The sequence below is a fragment of the Phodopus roborovskii genome, unplaced genomic scaffold (assembly GCF_943737965.1).
Source record: "Phodopus roborovskii unplaced genomic scaffold, PHOROB, whole genome shotgun sequence".
In the NCBI taxonomy this organism is placed as follows: domain Eukaryota; kingdom Metazoa; phylum Chordata; class Mammalia; order Rodentia; family Cricetidae; genus Phodopus; species Phodopus roborovskii.
Genome location: NW_026126516.1, coordinates 11,479,822 through 11,500,026, shown reverse-complemented (window position 1 = coordinate 11,500,026; position 20,205 = coordinate 11,479,822). Strand labels below are relative to the sequence as shown.

The 20,205-nt window shown below is 42.4% G+C and overlaps 1 protein-coding gene across 9 annotated transcripts in view; it reads right to left on the bottom strand.

Moving 5' to 3' along the window:
* The window catches only part of Mark3 (microtubule affinity regulating kinase 3), a 79,743-nt gene that overhangs the window by 14,908 nt on the left and 44,630 nt on the right, over nt 1-20,205 (bottom strand). For 7 of the 9 annotated variants that reach the window (XM_051196649.1, XM_051196652.1, XM_051196651.1 and 4 more), the window contains exons 6-14: nt 19,908-19,978; nt 18,462-18,518; nt 15,860-16,096; nt 15,597-15,716; nt 15,289-15,388; nt 14,668-14,780; nt 13,810-13,963; nt 9,663-9,880; nt 831-934 (exon numbers count right to left, since the gene is read on the bottom strand). In XM_051196649.1, coding sequence (XP_051052606.1) covers nt 831-934; nt 9,663-9,880; nt 13,810-13,963; nt 14,668-14,780; nt 15,289-15,388; nt 15,597-15,716; nt 15,860-16,096; nt 18,462-18,518; nt 19,908-19,978 — 1,174 coding nt within the window. The remainder of the gene's footprint in view (nt 1-830; nt 935-9,662; nt 9,881-13,809; nt 13,964-14,667; nt 14,781-15,288; nt 15,389-15,596; nt 15,717-15,859; nt 16,097-18,461; nt 18,519-19,907; nt 19,979-20,205) is intronic. The other 2 variants (XM_051196653.1, XM_051196658.1) reach the window with 1 other exon arrangement.

Sequence of the window (20,205 nt, the reverse complement as noted above, 5' to 3'; positions counted from 1 at the left end):
GCTCAAATTTAGGAGATGTCCTGAGTTTGCAGGAGACAATCAAAGGTTGTACTTTTATATATGCATGGTTGTTTTGCCTGCCTGCATGTCTGTCTAACACATGAAGCCTGTGGAAGCTGAAAGCGATAATCGGATCACGAGGACTGGAGTTACAGATGACTGCTAAGTAGCTTGTGGGTGCTGGGAATCAAACATGGGTCCTCTGGAAGAGTAATCAGTGCTTTTCACATAGAGGCATCTCTCCAGAGCTCATTTTCATAACTTTGGAAAGCTGTTTGTATAATGTGATCTTCTACTTATGAACACACGAGTAGAATATTTAATATTTAGTATTAATAGTAAAATATTTCAAGGCATGCAGAAGATGGACTCTCTGTGTATTCTCTGAGGGGGACACTAAGCTACTACTGGTGCTGGGAATTAAGGAGCTGCCCCATCACCTAGCTGAAGTTATTACTACTGTTGTAATATTAAGGCACTATACCTAAACCATACTTAGACCTTGTTCAATAGATGAACATACACAAAATCTCCTCCATTTCCCTACTCAACGGTTTAAAAAAAAAAAAACTTAAGCATGCTAAAGTCTTTCTGAAGAAATCTCCCTGGTTCAACCCCAAACTTTCCTTGTCACACATAGCCAACCACAGGAGTGGAAGCTCTGGACAAAGAGAAGAATCTGGAATCCTAACATCTTGGTAGAAACAAGCATTTAAAGTTTACTTACCTTAAAAGAATAAATAGTAACCATTTGTATTGTGATTATAAAAGCAGGAAGTAACATACTTTACTTTTTTTTTGCCATTTTTGCCAGTGGGTAAGCTCTGTACCTGTTTTCTTTGCCGTTCTGAATCACTGCGTGTCTGTCTGCTGCAGGTCTCTCACTGCAGACATAAGTGTTTCGCCGTGTCATTCCGCCAGATGCTGCATTACTCTGCAAGAAAAGGGCATATTGGGAATTACAATTTAATACGGAATTTTTAAAAAAATCTAACAATTTGTTTATGCAAACAAAAAAGTTGGAAGAGGGTGTTGTCTATGTATTTGGGGGTATGCATGTGCCCACAGGCTGGAGGTTATTGTCCGCTAACTCTCTGGGTCACTCTCTACTGACTGAGGAATATGCCTCCATGAACTCAGAGCTCTTGTACTGAAGTTAGACTACTTAGTCAGCTTGTCCAAGTGACATTCTATCTCTGCCTTTAGAGTACTAAAATCATAGATAGGCTGGCAGCCATACCCATCTGACTTTTATGTGGGTGCTGGGGTTCTGAATGCTGCTACTGATACTTGAGTGGCAAACATTTTACCCATTAAATCATCTCCCCAGACCAACACAGTCATTCATAAATAAACAGATAGATCAGTTTGTGTTAGTGCATTTCTCTCCTCTCTCCTCTCCCCTCCCCCCCTCCGGTGTAAACTGAACTCTGGTCCTCTGCAAGAAAACATTGCTCAGCACTGAACCATTGTTACAGTCCCCTTTTAAAAAGTCTTTAAGCCAGGTGTTGGTGGCTCACACCTTTAATCTCAGCACTCAGGAGGCAGAGGCAGGGGGATCTCTGTGAGTTCGAGGCCAGCCTTGTTGAAAACTGGCATTCTGCTGACCCCACCCCCTAACGATGGGCAGAACATGTCATTACTACACCACTCATTATGGGGCTGAGTAGGGACTCAGTCACGCATTCTTGAGTTTTCCCTCACGACCCCTCTCTCTCTCCTGCTTTCAGTTGGCCACCAGCTAGCCCCCTTCTTTTCCCTCCACCAATAAAACTCCACGTGGGCACGTTGAGTCTCGTGGTAAGTGTTTTATTAGCGACAGCTGCAGCAAAAGGAACAAGAAGTCTGGTCTACAGAGCAAGTTCCAGGACAGGCTCCAAAACAATACAGAGAAACCCTGCCTCAAAAAACCATAAATAGATAAATAAATAAATAGTCTTTAAATAAATCTAGTAATTCCAACATTTGAGAGATCTGGGAGGCTGAGGCAGGAACATCTTGAGTTTCAGGTCAGTCTGAGTTACACAGTAAGCCCTTGCTTCAAAAGACAAAAATTAATGTAGTATTTTAAGGATAATGTTAATACATATGTAAAAATGTATACTAATATACAATAAAATAAAACTAGAACATATCTCTATGATGTTGGAAGGAAAGAAAAAGAAAAAAACCCTTTCCTCTCCTGACACTGCTTTATCACAGCAACAGAAACCCTAACTAAACTGGGTGGTGATGGCGCACACCTTTAATCGCAGCACTCAGGAGGCAGAGGCAGGCAGATCTGTGAGTTCGAGGCCAGCCTGGTCTACAGATCAAGTTCCAGGACAGCCAGGGCTACACCCTGTCCCCACGTCCACAAGTGCCTATAGCAAAGGCCTACTTTCCAGTAATGCATAAGATTTAAGAGAGGATGAAGTGAATTAAGAACCCACATTTTAAAAAAAGAAGCCAGACAGAGCTACACAGAGAAACCCTGACTCGAAAAACAAAATAAAACAAAGCAACAGCCAGGTGCAGGCGTATGTACTGTAACCCAGGGCTGGGCGACAGACAGGGACAAAGCACATTGACAAGGTAGAGAGCAGCTGTAACACCGTTTCCACAGTCAGCCTCTGTCTTTCTCACCAGGCTGTACAGGCAAGTACACACATGCACACACAGGGTGGAAAATGCTAGGCAACACACATCCACGTAAAAGCTCTGGCTGTCGCTGTGTAGACCACACTGGCCTTGATTCCACAGAGATGTGTCTGCCTCTGCCTCCTGAGTGCCGAGATTAAAGGCATGTGCCACAACTCCAGGCCATACAAGGTATTTTATACAAATGTTTACAATGCTATTTTTTTTATGTCTAAAAGGTAGAAATAATGTAAATGTCTACCAACAGATGATCAAATGAATTACAGTCTGTATGTCCTGTAAAATAACACTCAAGTTCTAAAAAGGAATGAAGTGTTCATACATGCTACAACTTGAACTCTCAAAATATTACTCTGAATTCAAGAAACCAAACACAAAGGAGTCTATGTATATATTTAGCTCCGTTTATGTGGAGTCATCAAAAAAGGCAGCCAAGGAGCCAGAAAATGACAAGTTACGACAGTTACAGAGTATTCTGTGGTGTTGAAAAGTTCCCCAACTTAGTTGGGCAGTCGTTCATGCCTGTAATTGCAGCACTTAGGAGGCTGAAGTCAGCCTAAGCCACAGACACAACACCATATTTCAAACTACCCAACCAAACAAACAAATTTAGTGACGCCAAAAAAAAAAAAAAAAAAAAAAAAAGAAAGAAACGGAGGTCATAAACATGTATGATGGTTGTGCACCCCAGCTACAAACTTAAAATGGCTAATCCATATGTGGATTCTGTTAACTTTGTAGATTAAAAAATAAACACATAAAAACCCAAAGACATAAAAGTTACAATGAAAGATTTTATCATGTAATATCTTTATTTTTGGCAGTGCTAAAATCTGAATCCAGGGCTCTGGAAGACATGAAATTGTTCTAAGAATTGAGCTCCACCAGAGAAATTTTTTTTTTTTTTTTGCAGTTTTTCAAAACAGGGTTTCTTTGTAGCTTTGGAGCCTGTTTTGGAACTAACTCTGTATACCAGACTGTGAGCCCCCAGCTGGGTGTTGGAAATTGAACCCAGGTCTTCTAGAAGGGTAACAAGTGCTCTTAATCCCCGAGTCATCTGTCCAGTACCAATTTACTTTCTATTTAGTTATGTGTCAATATGTGATGTGGCTGCTGGGAACCAAACTGTGGTCCTCTGCAAGAGCAGCAAACATGACTAACTATTGATCCATTCCTCCAGTCCATGAAACAACAGCCTGAGTCCTGTAGAAGGAAATCCTTAACAGAATTCTCAGCTCAGCTCTTATCGTCTATTAAGTCATGGGTGATCTCAAAAATACTTGAAAGAGTTGAGAATGGAAATGCGATAAAAGAAAATCTACCAAACCCAGGCTACTATCAAGAATAAAGGCTGGCAAGTGGATAAATGAATGAGGACACTTGCTGCCATGCCTGATACCCTGAGCTTCATCCTCTGACCTAGGAGGGGGAAAAGATTGTTCTTGCCCATGGGTGTGACCAAGTGCTGCTAGCTCTGCCTGACGGCCCTGCAGGCATGGTTGAGCTGTAGCCTGGCTTTGTGAGCCCAGTAACCACATCTCCCTTAAAGCTGCCTTCATAAGGGTACTTTACCTCAGTACTCTGGGGGCAAAGGGATTACTCCAAATTCAAGGACAGCTACTTATATATAATGAGTTCCAGGTTCTGAGTCCTATTTCAAAATAGAACCAACAACAGAAACATAATAACCACCTACACAGGGAAAACTCCCAGAGATTCACCTGCCTCTGCCTTCCAATTGTTGGGACTAATGGCATTTGCTACCATGACTGGCTAAGATGAATTTTTATTGTGAGATTTTTGTTTGTTCTGAGAGACGGTTGCTATGTAGAGCAGGCTAGTCTCAAGTTCTCAGGGATACACCTGCTTCTGTCTTTCTAGTACTAGGATTAATGGCCTTTGCAACCATGCCTGGCACCTGCAACAAAATAAAATTTTCTAGGAATTATATGGTAAATCAGCTTCAGAAGAATTTAGTGAACCTGAGGAATGGATGAGGGGCACAGGAACAAACCTACAAGACTCACACTTCCTGCTTTCAAAACTTAATATAGAAGTACAATCATGGCTAGGCACAGTAGCAGAAGCCTTTAATCCCAGCACCTGGGAGGCAGAGGAAGGCAGATCTCTGTGTTTGAGGCTAGCCAGGTTTACAGAGCAAGTAAATAAAAATAACATGTATCTGCCTCCGAAGTGCTGGGATTAAAGGCCTGCACCACCACAGTTGGGCTGGAAATAACAATCTCCTGTGTACTGTTTTTGGAGATAAGGTCTCATCATTTTATCTCTGGCTGCTCTGGAACTCTCTATGTAACTAGGTTGTCCCTAAACCTACAGAAGTCCAGATGCCTCCGACACACAGACACAGAAACAGATAGACAAAGTAAGGATGGGGCCCTACAACAATTTCATTAGGACTATGACAACAGCATTAAACTGAACAACACCAACTAACAATCAGCTTTTAACCACAAACTGCTCAAAACAACGTCAAGGAGGCCAGCTGAGGTGGCCTAGCCTCACACACTACTCTAGCCAGGACTTGAGACAAGCCCTACACTTCCCCATTATAGACACCGCGCAAAAATGATACAGCTTGACAATTAACCCAACATTTTCTTTTCAGGATCCTCAAAGATGCCATCGTCCCCAGACAGCAGGAAGTAACTTACGCTAAGAAAACGATGCCCACATTCCCGACAGGTAGGGTGGGTGATTTTTGCTCATTCAAAGTGTTTTGGATCGTTTTCATTGTTTAGGGAGTTGTTAATGGTAATGATAAAAACAAAAACAAGCTAAACAAGCGAGATTAGATTTAAGGTTCTTGTTTTGAAAGGAAAAAAGGGAGGATACAGGTAAGACAGGATAAAAGGGTAAATTGTTGAATTTATTCTGAAAAGAAAAAAAGAGGACATAGATATAATATAAAATGGTAGATTATTGAATCTACTTCTAAAAAGAAATGAATAGTTTTAAATATGTTACAGTGGATTGGACTTTTGCACATTGTGTACAAATATTGTATATCGATACAAATTTGAGATTAACTTTGTTAAAACATACTGTATATTTCTAACCTGGTTCAAGGTGTTGTACCTATAGAGCTCATTTAACAATGTAGTGCAAATTTCTAATCCTTGAAAGTTATTATTACCAACTATAAAAGACAATAAGGAAATGCAGGTTGGTAAGTGGTTACAATGGAACTTGTAGTCACATCAGGTCAAACAGATACATTTTATGAAGACCAGCCCTCTTCAAACACTTCAGAGATCTATAGAAGATGGCATTTAAGATGTTTTCATAACATGGGCTGTTTTTTTGTTTTTGTTTTATGCCAAGGAGTTGTTTCTATTTCTGGCGGCACCAATGCACTTCAGAGAAAATGGGCATCGAAGGAACTGCACATGGAGTTTACCTTCTCTGTGGCAAAAGTAGCCATGGGGCAGGAAAGTGCCCGTGCCTGGACTGCTGACAGCGTGCTGTCCACATTGGACAACAGGACACAGACAATGACTGAAAACCTTGCTGAGACAGGGCAGGACAGTTCTTCAAAATCCTGTTTCACAGAAAAGTCTATCAGAGATGTTAGGCCTGTAGGCTGAAGATGGATGCCCCACTAATGCAAAGGACCCTTGGTAGCCAGATGTTTCTAACATTTCTCACATTTTCTGGAAGTCACTTCCTTATACTCTCTGTTTACTAAGTCAATATTATTTCCTTCTCAGGTCTCTGAAGGAGTTGAAGACTATAAAGTATAGATATAGTTTTCATTGTTTACAAGACCTCTTAAAACAAAAACAAAACTCACTAGAGAAGTGTAAAGTGTAAAAGGTTGAGAGACATTAAAAGAGAATTTGGTAATGCAATTAGAATAGAAAATAAATTAGGGACAAGACTTCAGACTCACCAAGATAGAATAGATATGGAGCATATTCTCTGAATCTGTCAAATGCAAATGGACTAGGCATTGTGTAATTGGTGGCTGTATATATTGTAAATAGTTATTGTACATAGTTTTTTTTATGTTAGTTGTAGCCTTATTTTGTATTAGACAAAAAAAGGGGGTCACATATTACTTACAATTTATTAAGGCATCCCCACCACCTGGCCAATCATAGAATTATTGTGTTTGAAGATTTATTTATTTATTATGCATACAGTGTTCTGACTGCATATATGCCTGCAGGTCAGAAGAGGGCACCCGATCTCATTATAGATGACTGTGAGCCACCATGTGGTTGCTGGGTATTGAACTCACGACCTCCGAAGAGTAGCCAGTGCTCTTAACCTCTGAGACATGTCTCCAGCTCCCAATCAGAATTTTTAAGTGAATATAAAGCTTTACTATATCCTGAGTGGATCATGTTCAATGAACTTCCAAGAATGACTGGGAGAAGTTTTTGATTATGTTACTACACTTTGGATGAATGTACCTCAAAAGTCCATGTAGTAAAGGCTTGATTCCTAGGGTGGGGCTGCTGGGAGGTGACATGACATTTAGGAGGCAGGGCACCTGAGACTGGGCCAGCCAGGCACTGCTTACTACCTTGTCCTATCACATGTCCATGTCATCACATGTCCATGTCTATGCATGAGCCACGAGCCCAACCCACCTGGAACTGGAACTAGCCCTCAACTAAGATCTGCCCTTTCTCTTTTTAGGTTAATTGCTTCAGAATAAGACCATATAATACTGCTGTGATAGGTTTCTCTTATTGGTTAATGAATAAAACACTGTCTGGCCAATGAGACAGGAAGATAGGCGGGACTAGGATGAGGAGAATTCTGGGAAAGGTAGGCAGAGAGGGCCTGCCAGACAGTTGCCATGTGGAGCCCGGGAAGGTAGGGAAGGTAGGACAGGCCACGTGTTCTCCAGTAAGATAAGGTAGAAATACATAGATTGACAGAAATGGGTTAGTAATTAAGACAGAGCTAGCCAATAAGAAGCCCTAGCCACCAGCCACCAGTTCTATAAATAGAGCCCCTGTGTGTTTATTTGGGGCTGACGGGGTATGGGACCAGGCTGGCGGCGTGTGGGAACTGTGGCCAGCTTATCCAGGCGTAGTTGCCCTGTCCCCAGTGCGCAGACCAGCGCACACGCACAAGTGCAGCAGGCACTTCCTCCCCGAGCCACGCTGCCACGCCTGCCCCAACACCCAGAGACGCCGCTGGCAAGTCACCCTCACCGGACCCGAGTCACCAACGGGGGAAGGACAGACAGCAGAGTCAGCGCCTGAGCCCACAGGACCTTGGGAGGGGATATAAAGGCAGGCCTAACTTCCTGAATAAGCGAGTCTGCAACAGGCTCTGCCACTCACTGACTCCCCTCCACACCGGGTGCCTGGGTTGTTGGTGCTGAGTCTTCTTACCCTCTCCCCAAGGGGTGTCTGAGTAGGGTAACCCAGTGGAAACTTTCATCAACATCGCTGTTACTTATTATTTTTTATAAATAGGTAAACACTGACAGTTGATAACATGTAGATAAAAGAAATAGAGTGAAATGTCACAAAAATGGGGAAGAAAACATGTATCTTCTACTGTCAAATGAAACTGAATGTAAAATGCAGGAGACTGAGCCGGGTGGTGATGGTGCACACCTTTAATGCCATCTCTTAGGAGGCAAAGGCAGGGAGATCCTGAGTTCAAAGCTAGGATATAGAAGAGTCAGGGTGTAGTAGGATATTCACTTTGTCTCTTTCTGCGGCACTGACCACGCCCATTGGGAGGTGGAGCCAGGGGCGGAAGTGACCTGAGGAACTAGGTCTGAGGAGAGGCGGGGAACGCTCTGGCGGGATGTGGAGAGGAGAGCATCCGGTGGAAATTGCTGGTGTTCATCTCTCTAGGTTGTAAGTTATTTCTCCCTGAATAAACATCTATTCAGCCTATTTGTTTATTCTGATCCTTATTAAACCACAATATCAGGGTTACACAGAGAAACAATGTCTCGAACCAGTCCCTCTACCCAAAAATGTAGGAGACAGAAATTAAAGTACAATGCTACAACCCCACTTTATAAGGCATCTGGAAGCTAAAATACATTTTAATATGTTTTATTTTGATTAGACACAATGCTCAAGGGTGAAATGGAGAAAACTTGGATTCCCTTGTGAAGTTCTGACCCCAAAACATAATGAAGGTTCCCTTTTTGAGTTTTTCTATGGATAGAAGGGCTACACTGTCAATTTTGGGGGGTAAAAAAATCATGCTTATAGATAACCTCAAGACTTTCCATTGTTCTGTGCTAATAATTATTACCATTTCCATTCTTGGGGAAAACGGCTCCTGAAACTAAATGAAGTCACCTTAATCTAACAAACAGGAATTACTTACTGAGGAACTGTATTAAGGTTAAGGATTCAGAGCTGTATAATTAGCATACCACTTATGTAACCTTGCTTCCCTTTCTTAACCTGTGGTTAGCCAGCGCAGTCTTTGAAACTCAGAAAGGCCTCAGTGCAAACCCCTCCCCGAGAGGACAAACAGTCGCCCATCGGCTTCTGCCCAGTTACCTTCCGCACTGCCACTGTCTTTATTATGTCTCTGGAGGGACTTCTCATTGTTCCTGACACACAGGACCTGAGTACTTACCTATCATGGAGAATGTGCTATGACTGAGCCCCAGAAATCTAGATAAATGAGCTCCAGTGCAACAATGGTAACAACAGGCATCCCAGTCACTTTACAAAAGAGAGGAAACCCATCCCTTCTACCTGTCGATGATACCATGTCCTCAGCTTTGGAGCATGTGGCAACAGAAAACTATCTTGGAAGCAACAAAGACAATAAATACCCTTATCCTTCAATTTTCCAGCCTCTAGAATTCAAGATACATTTCTGTTCCTTATAGCTACTACACCTCAGACGTTCTGTTATAGCAACAGGAATGAATGAACAAAGCAAAACAAAACCCAGGAATTATGAAAAGAATCACCCGCAATGCAGTTGCGGGGCAGCGCAGAGGAAAGACACTGCAGGCAGGGGAGACCGAGACGGCTGCTCTCCCACACGGCAGTACTTACACTGGGGACAGCAGGGCTTTTCTTGCGCTCGGGAATATCAGCTTTATTGGGATTGCCTGCATTCCCAAGCATGGGACTGGCAGGGGCAATCCCCTTGCCTCCTACAGCAGTGCTGCTCGGTTTTCGGGAGGGAATTCCATCTTCTTTGAGGTCACTATCTGCAGTGCTCGTCTGACTCCTCTTTGGATATGCCACAACGGAAGGAATGGCTGGTCCAGCTACAATAAAGAGGTCACTCTTTAAAAGACAGAATGGAGTTTCATACTTATTCTGTGAAAATTAACATTTTATAAATTTCTATTCACCTGTAACGGTAAACTAGTAAAATCTTCTAAGATGTTTTCCATTTGATTATTAAACAAAAATTCTACTTTTTAAAAAGATTGTGAAAGATTAACAAATTGAGTTGCCTTTTGGAAACAATACAGTGTCATTGTCTAAAAGATCACTAATCAAATTAACTAGACACACAGGCATCATGAAAAACCAGCTATTCTGGTACAATCAAGCAAATTATATCCTTTAGTATGAGATACTGTCATTTTGTCAAAATAAGACAGCACAGATTTCATGTTCCATTTCTTTGGAAAATTTATCGTATCTTTAAAAAAAAAAAAAACAACATTTGATGGGGGAAGTCCTTCTGCATGAATGATATATGTATGGGGGAAGCCCTTCTGCATGAATGATGTATGTATGGGGGAAGCCCTTCTGCATGAATGATGTATGTATGGGGGAAGTCCTTCTGCATGAATGATATATGTATGGGGGAAGCCCTTCTGCATGAATGATGTATGTATGGGGGAAGCCCTTCTGCATGAATGATGTATGTATGGGGGAAGTCCTTCTGCATGAATGATGTATGTATGGGGGAAGTCCTTCTGCATGAATGATGTATGTATGGGGGAAGCCCTTCTGCATGAATGATGTATGTATGGGGGAAGTCCTTCTGCATGAATGATGTATGTATGGGGGAAGTCCTTCTGCATGAATGATATATGTATGGGGGAAGCCCTTCTGCATGAATGATATATGTATGGGGGAAGCCCTTCTGCATGAATGATGTATGTATGGGGGAAGCCCTTCTGCATGAATGATGTATGTATGGGGGAAGCCCTTCTGCATGAATGACATATGTTTCTCTTACTGGCTGATGAATAGAGCCGTTATGGACAACAGGCAGGCAGGTTTAGCCAGGAGAGAAAGGTAGCAAGTGCAGTCAGGGAGATGCCATGTAAACAGGGTTCCCAGGCACTCTCCAGTAAGATAAGACACAAATTAATAGAGATTAATAATTAAGAGAGAGCTAGCCAATAAGAAGCCCAAGCAACAGGCCAAAGTTTATAATTAATATAAGCCTCTGTGTGTTTATTTGGGACTGCGTGGGTCAGAAACTACATCTACAAATATTCTAAATAAGGAAGAAAATGAGTATATAAGGGAAGGCAATAGAGCAGAGGAAACATGTTCTTTTAGGAAATTCCAGCTAGGGAAGAAATGGTCACAGCCATTTTCTAGTAGAGCACAGATAAAGAGGACCATGACAGATGATTAGCTGCTCTCCTAAGTCAGCCACCCAGAGGCCCCAACGCTAACACAGGAGATATGGAGTACAAACAATTGTAAATGGACACGGATACAATGCCTTCTAAAGACCTCTCTGTCTGTCTGTCTGTCTTCTTCTCTCTCTGGTTCTTCAAGACAGGGTTCTCTGTGTAGCCCTGGCTGTCCTTGACCTTACTCTGTAGACCAGGCTAGCCTTGAATTCACAGAGCTCCGCCTTCCTCTGCCTCCCAAGTGCTGGAATTATAGCACTGCCCAGTGCTAAAGATTTTGGGTATTTAACTTGCCTGATTTGGTGGCAAGCAACTTTATCTCGAATCATCTTGCTGACCCAATTTATTCCTCCCTTTGCTCACCAGGGCATTTCCGCACCCTCCCCCCCCAAAAAAAAGATTTGTTTATGTACATGAATATTCTGCCTGAATGTAAGTACATACTTGATGTGTGTGACCCATGGAGGCCAGAAGGTGTCAGATCCCCTGCAACTGGAGTGACGACTGGTTGTGAACCAATATGCAAGTAATTGGGGACTGAATTTCAGTCCTGGGCAAGAGCAATGAGTGCTTGAAACAAGTTATCTCTAAGCCATCCTTCTAGTTCCCAAGTTATTCTTTGTGTTCAAGTGACTGCCTTGACTAGGGCTGAAGAGATGGCTTAGAGGTTAAGAGGGAACCCGGCTCCCTCATACGGCATTACCTGCAGGTATAACACCAATGTACAAAAATAATAATTAAAAAAAACAAACCCAAACCCCCTTGACATATATCCAAGCTGTTGTGCACACCAGTACTCCCCTTTCTCTTTAAACATTTTTAATGGTCACTTACTGAATGTGTGTGTGTACATACACGATACAATGTGCATTCAGAGGTCAGAGAGCAGCTTGCAGATACAGGTTCTCTTATCCACTGTACGGGTCCCCTGTACCAAACTCAGGCTATCAGGCTTCTCAACAAGCCGCCGCCCCATGGCACTCTTTAGTCTCCTTTTGGTGTGTGCCATGTGTCCAGGCCACAGGGTGCATACCCAGCCACTTTGTACTATGCGTGTACAGATTTCTTTACTACTGTGTATGTGTCTTTCCCTTTGTGGGTTTATGAGCACCATGTGCACACAAGAGCTCATGGAGGACACTGGATCTCTGGGACTGCAGTTACACCTGTGTGCCAGGAACCGAACCATATTCCAATATAGGGGAACAGCTAAGTGTTTTTAATCACTGAGCTTTCTCCATATATACATTCAGAGGAATGGTGCTCTCAGGAATATGTGCTGTTGGCACCTGCCTTTAATCCCAGCACCCGGGAGGCAGAGGCAGGTGCATCTCTGTGAGTTCAAGGCCATTCTGGTCTACAGAGTGAGTTCCAAGACAGCCAGAGCTACACAGAGGAACCCTGTCTCAAAAACCAAAACAAACAAAAAATGTAGTATTTTTATACTATAAAAGGGTTATAAAAGTAAAAAATCAATCAATTTGAAAAAAAAAAATACTATTAGTATCTAGGTCCTACAGCATGAAAAAACGCAGTCAACATGCCTCATCGGGTGTGACATAGGCCTTTAGTACAAACCCTACAGACAGGGTAAGTCAATCCCCTCAAACACACTGTTTTGCTGTTGTTTGCCCTCTTCCCTCCTCCTCTTTTCTCTCCTCCTCATTTTCCAAGAGGGTCTCAGCTTGAACTAACTTCACTCTTGGCATATAGCCAAGGATTATTACCTTAACTGTTTGAAATTAAAAACATATGCTTTATGCAGACAGTTGCTTTGTTTGTACGTGTGTCTGCACATGTCTGTGTCTTGTGCCCACAATGAACAAAAGACAGAGTTAGACCCTCTAGAACTGGAGTTACAGATACTTGTGTGCTGCCATGTGGGTGCTGGGAACTGAACACAGGTCCTTTAGAAGAAAAGTCAGTGTGTTCTTAACCACTGAGTCAACTCTAACCCCAACCTTAAATTCTTGATTTTTTTTTTTTTGCCTCTACCTTCCAAATGCTGGGATTACAGGCATGTGTCAAAATACTTAGGCTCAGATTTTTTACCTTTAATTGAAATGAAAAGAGAAAACTATGGGGCTGGGAAGATGATTTAGCAGTTAAGAGCACTGCCTACTCTCACAAAAGATGCAGGTTTGGTTCCCAGCATCCACACTATGGCTTACAAATGTCTACAACTCCAGGACCTAGGGATCTGACACACTCTTCTGGCCTCCACAGGCACCAGGCACAAGAGTTGCACTTAAATACATGAAGTCAAAACAGTCACACACATGAAAAGAAGAATCTTAGTCATTTCCTCCATTTAAGTGCTCAATAGCCTACGGTAAATTGTCACAACACTGACTCTGCCATCTGTACAGATGCCCTTAGCAGCTGCAATGCTCTGGACAGTTACCTGACAAAGAGCTGTAGAAGAGAGATATGCATAACAGATGAGGTTGTCATACCAGCCCCTAATGCTAGAAAGGCTACACGAGAGAGAGAGAGAGAGAGAGAGAGAGAGAGAGAGAGAGAGAGAGAGAGAGAGAGAGAGAGAGAGAGAGAGAGAGCACACTCAGGAGTACTGGGTAGTGTGGACTCACCATGGTCACTGTACCGCCTCTGCTTGTGGCTTGAAGAAACGCTTCTCTGCACTCTGTGGTGAGGAGACTGGCCAGTGCTGTTGCTGAGCTCACTGCTTGGCCGCACCTTAGCAAGTGAAAGGCTGCTGCTAGAACTGGAGTCGCTAGCGTCCAGCTAAGGGAGAATGACAAGAGCAGCAGCCACACACGGAGCCCAGTGGCTTGTCAGCAAACTCCTGGTGACACTCCTCCCAGCCAGAGAGGAGCTATCACAGTGCACAAAACACAACCTCAAACTCAGTCAAAAGGGTGCTCTGACTCCTGGGAATGAGCGTACACCTTATCAGTCTCCTTCCTGACCTTTTCAAACAACTATAATACTGTACTCTATTTCCTTTGGTATTTTAAATCATTTTCAAACTATTAATGACTAAAGTTAACTAACTCATCATTATACAGGCTTATGACATTATTGATCATAGAGCGTTATTGTCTTCAAGTTAAAATAGCAGCTTATGGACTAGAGAAATGGATCAACCAAAAACATACAGTAGCAGTTTAAAATTGTCAATGAAGTTAAGACTACATGTAGGCAAAGTTTTAAAGTGAATACCAAATGTTATATTTTAAAAATTAAGGAAATAGTTTATATTAACTAATACTCTTTACTTTTTAAAAAATAAAGTCAAATCTTTTGGAGACAGGGTGTTTTGTAGTGCAGACTGGCCTTGAACTCATTATACAGGTGGGGAGTGCACAAATCCCCGACTCCTGTCCCCACTTCCTGACTGCAAGGCTTGCAGGCATGTGCCGCCATGTGCTACACACAGACCCTTCTAATACTTGGTTATTTAGCTTCTCTTCTCTAAACACTCTTACCTCTGAAGATTTTCTCCCCAATAACAAGTATGTGGCTGTGATTTCATCATATTTCATTTTACTAAGAGATTCTTGAATTTCTTCTTGTGAATATCCCATTCCCACCATAATATCTAAAAGATAAAATATGGTTTATATATTTTATTTGCATTGGAAATCTGCTAGCACAGAGGAAAAGAATTTCATTAGACTTAGATTATATGTCCCTAACACAGAAGTAGAATTTCATTAGACTTAGATTATATGTCCCTAACACAGAAATAGGGCTGCTGAAAACGCCTCATCGGTGCTGCTAAAGAAATGATACATTAAGCTCCCAATTTTGCTTGTTTTTGTTTTTTGAGACAGGATTTCTTTGTGTACCCCTAGTTGTTCTGAAACTCTCTCTGTACACCAGACTGGCCTTGAACTCAAAGAGATCCCCCTGCCTCTGCATCCCGAGTGCTGGGATTAAAAGTGTGTGCCACCACTGCCTGGCTAAGCTCTTAATTAAGACAGAACAGATAAGCGGATCTCTAAATTCTCTGTTTACCTTCCCTTCATTTCCATCTGAGCCATACATACAGAGTAAAACATGTATAGTACACATAAACACACAAACATGTAGACACTAGCAATTACCTATTCTTTTCTGGTCTGAGATGTCTAGTTCTGGTTCAACAAATGGCTTAAGCTCATCTTCTTCATGCCCTGCATTGATCCACCTGTCCTTCATGATTTGCTGAAAGGTGAACTGTGTGTTAGTAGCAAGAAAAAAGTATCTCAACAATCACAATATTTAGGGGCATGATTTCAATATTTCATTGAATAACAAAAGAAAAGTTAAGGCAATTGTTTGACTTACTACTTACTTAAAACACAGGTGTTTGGTGTCACCCAAACTAAGCAAAGTTCTGTTAAATACGCTCCCTCCCTACTGGTGGAGTTACCTCAAGAGTGCCACGTTTAACCGGGTTCAGCACCAGGAAGCGTTTGAGAAGGTTTTCACAGTCTGTGGACATGTAGAAAGGGATTCTGTATTTCCCTCGTAGTACTCTCTCTCTCAGTTCCTTTGGGGATGCAGAAAAGAAATAACAGTTAATTTTTTGATTAAAAACAGTAACAATAAAACTAAACTCACAAAAGCATGCATACAAACACAATTTTATAAAAATCCTAGGTTTGAAGAGTGTGGCTGCCCTACTTCTTGTACCTTCAGGTTCTGGCCGTCAAAGGGGAGTGACCCACTGACGAGAGTGTACAGAATGACGCCGAGACTCCACACGTCCACTTCGGGCCCGTCATACTTCTTGCCCTGGAAGAGCTCAGGGGCTGCATATGGAGGACTACCACAAAACGTGTCTAGTTTACTGCCAACAGTAAATTCATTGCTAAAACCAAAATCTGCTATTTTAATGTTCATATCCGCATCTAATAACAGATTTTCAGCCTAGAGAAAAAAACATCAAGACAAAAAAATGAAACTTAACTAAAATACAATTATGATAATAGTCCCAGGCATTTAATAAAGGCTTTTTACAAGGACTTATCTCCTAGTTAGTAAATGTAAAAACAGTATTTCTAGAGAAGATGAATTATATTCCTAATTTGATTATTAACAAGCAAATAAATATTAATTATAACAAGCTTAAATACCAAATACTTCAAAGTCAAGAAAAATGTAAAAAGCTTCTTCAATTACTAAGAGGCTTTTTTAAAATATATAGGTATTTGTTTTAGGTAGTCACCTTTCATAAACATTACTAATGACTGGTAAATGGGTGTTACTGCAGAAGGAGAACTCCCAACCCCACCTCTGAGACAAGCCAGTCACTGCTGCCACACATCAGGGCTGAGGCTGCTGTCTAGGCATACAAGGCTGAGCAAGACAGGGCCCTGTCTTCAGGATTCCTAGCGCAGGGCGGGGAAAGCAGAAAGGTAACGAGCTGCCAAGATCTGAGGACTATCGTGAGTACTGGCAAACCACAGGCTCAACAGCAGAGGGCCCCGGAAACGTCCCAGAGAGGGTGAAACTGCAAAGGGTATAGACTGTTACAAGGGGTGCCTGCGGGAGGAATGAAGAACTGGAAGTCCACAGAGGGGAGAGTCCATTTCTGCTGACAAATGAAAAACCACGTAGAGAGAGATGCGCCAAAGAAATGGCAGGGGAGGTAGAAGACACTCGATGAACACTGTCTAGAAACTTCAGCTTCTACGCTCCAGGTGAGAGAAACCACCAAAGAGTTTGTTAAATGAGGAAATTACAATTTTTTTTTTTTTTTGTTTCTTTTTGGGTTTTTCAAGACAGGGTGTTGCTGTCCTCAAAGTCAGAGATCCACCTGCCTCTGCCTTCCAAGTGGTGGGATTAAAGGCGTGTGCCACCACTACTGGCTGGAAATGACAATCTTCTGTGTACTTTTGTTTGGAGAGAGGGTCTTATCATTTATCTCTGGCTGCCCTGGAACTCTCTATATAATTAGGTTGTCCTTAAACCTATGGAAGTCCAGATGCCCCGACACACAAGATCAGACAGACAGACAGACACACGGAAAACACCCACACACATAAAATAAAGATACAACGGGAAGAAGGGGAGTCAGCAGTAGACCACGCAGGAAACTGTGTCTTAACTAATTATTACATGACCCCACGTGGTGTGGCTCTGGAGAGGAGGGATGAAGGAGCAGCAAAAGGAAGTGGGAACTGAATGAAGGATAAGCAAGAGGCTCTTGAGAAGCAGCCACCACAATGAAAAGCAAAGGGCAGCTCTGGCTGCAGGAATAGACTGCAGGGTGGATGCACTCAGGGCAGCCGTGGAGAGGGACAAGCGAGGACACAGTAATGTTGTGAGGAGAGTGGTGAAGGCACAAAGACCCAGTGTCTAGAGAATATGCTGTGAGACACAGAGAGGAAGAGGCTGTGTCTGGAAGCAGGGCATGGGCCGGGCCAGCAAAGGCGCTCACGCTCCAGTACCAAGAAGAGGGTAGAGAGGACTGCCCATGGGCGTCGCCAAGCTGGAGACCTCTAAGAAACTGCTCGGTGAGGCCTAACTCTGCCAAAGGAGAGCAGAGATGCAGCCCATGGAAGCCTGCAACAAGCACCATAGCTTACAAGACAGAGCGCCTTCCCATACAGGCACGGGCTTCCACTGTCCAGATGGGCCCTGGGTTTCTCAGGAGACCGCTGTGTGACTACGGATGACTGTCATCCAGAGAAGACCCACTAGGTACCTTCACTGAAACCTGAAGTACTTTTTATAAACTGCATTTAAAAACAACAACAACAACCTCTTCATTATAGGGAATCAATCATTATACAACTTTCTAAAAGAAATTATCAACCAGGTGTTAATGGTGCACGTCTTTAATCCCAGCACTTGGGAGGCAGAGGCAGGCGGATCTCTGAGTCTGAGACCAGCCTGGTGTACAGAGCTAGTTCCAGGACAGGCTCCAAAGCAATACAGAGAAACCCTGTCTCAAAAAACAAAAATTATTATCATACTTTAAAATATCTAAATGTTTTCTCAAGACAGGGTTTCTTTGTGGAACCCATGGGTATCCTGGAACTTACTTGTAGACCAGGCTGGCCTTGAACTCACAGAAATCCAACTGCCTATGCCTGTGTGAGGGTGTCAGATCTTGGAGTTACAGACAGTTGTGAGCTGCCATGTGGGTGCTAGGAACTGAACCCAGGACCTCTGAGCCATCTCTCTAGCCCCAAACTTACTTTTTTCTTATTCAACAATACAATCTATTTTTTGTCTACAAAATGGCCACCAGGAGAATGATACATAACACACAGATGCCTGAGCTCACCTTGAGGTCTCTGTGAACGATCCGTTTCTGGTGGCAATACTGTACTGCAGACACAATCTAGACACAAGAAAAGTGGGTCGGTCACCAACGGTACAGACTCACATTCACAATATTCATTTACCTTTACTTTTTCTATGGGGTTTTGTTTGTTTCTTTTAAGACAGTCTCACTATGTTGCTCTGGTTGACCTGGAAATCACTCTGTAAGCCAAGCTGGCCCCAAATTCATAAATACCTGCTTTGCCTCCTGAGTACCGAGAGGTTAAAGGAGCATGCCACTATACCTTGCTTTGTTGCCCTCAATTTCTAAGATGATTTCATGTAGCCCAGGTTGGCCTTGAACTTTCTACAGATGACAAACCCAAGCTCCAGGGTTAAAGGCACGTAGCATGCCCCATTGGGTTTATGTGGTGCTGGGATGGTTCCCAGGATTTTATGGGTGCTGGCAGGTTATCTATCCACTGGGGGGTATTTCCAGCCCTGGTAAACATATTTTCTGATGTTGAGGTTTTTCTTGAAGTTTATTTTCAAATTCTGCTCTTGAATTACATCTTACAATCTCTGTCACTTTTCATATCTCTTCCTTTAGCTCCAAACAACTCAAAGCTAAGCCGATAAAACAAGAACTGGAAGATACTCAAACCTATTGCTGAATCTTTGGTATTATGCTAGAAGCAGTTTTTTCTTTCTTTCTTTAAGACAGCATTTCTCTGTGTCGGCTTTGATGTCCCGGAACTCACTCTGTAGACCAGGCTGACTCCCACCTTCCAGTGAAACATGATTTATAGAGTCTGGACATTTTTTAGCTGCCATCAAGCCTGATGCCACCCATCTCTGGGGCATACATGTAGAAGGGAAGGACTGAGCTATGTTAAGTCATTCTGACATCTACATTCACGTCATGGACAACTTGTGCTTGTACATGCACAAACACCAAATAAATACAATGTAAAGCCCTTTGCAGACTCCATATTCACTGCTAATACGATGTCTTAGGTATGAAAAGTACTTAAAATTTTCTAATGGTCAATCTATGCTCTGAAAGATTGTGAGAGCTATTTGTGCGGGGTCCAGAGGTCAACACTAGGTGCTTTTTGCCAGCTGCTCCCCACCTTTATTTTTTTACTGACTGTGTGTCTGTGGAGAGGCCAGAGGTCAACACTGCCTTTCTGTACTGCTGTCTTATTTTTGGGACACAGTTCCTCAATAAACCTGGCTCACTGGTTAGCTAGACTGAACTTCAAAAATCTGCTGTCTCTTCTCTCCCAGTGCTGGGATTATAGATGCATATCACTGCGCCCAGTTTTCTGTGTGTCCTTAGGGATCTGAACTTCAGTCTGCATGCTTGCCCGGCAGACACTTTACTAACTGAGCCACTTTAACTGCATCACTTCTGGAGCCAGCAATGTTTACTGAATTAACAAACTGAAGGCATGTTAACTTATACCTGTCTAAATTTAGCTCTTGCTTCTTTTTCCTTCATTCTTCCATGTGCAACCAAATAGTCAAATACTTCACCTACAACAAAAAGAAATAAACATTAAGCAGAAATCTTACAGATGGGCATTAATTTTCCCACAAATAGGTAATATTCCATTTTTAGCAAAATTCTAGTCTTTTTTATTTAAAAATCTTTTAGAGTTATTTATTTATATGTGTGAATGTTTTGCTTGGATATATGCCTGGTGTCTGCAGAGGTCAAAAAAGAAGTATTTTATTCCCTTAGAACTTGAGTTCCTAATGGA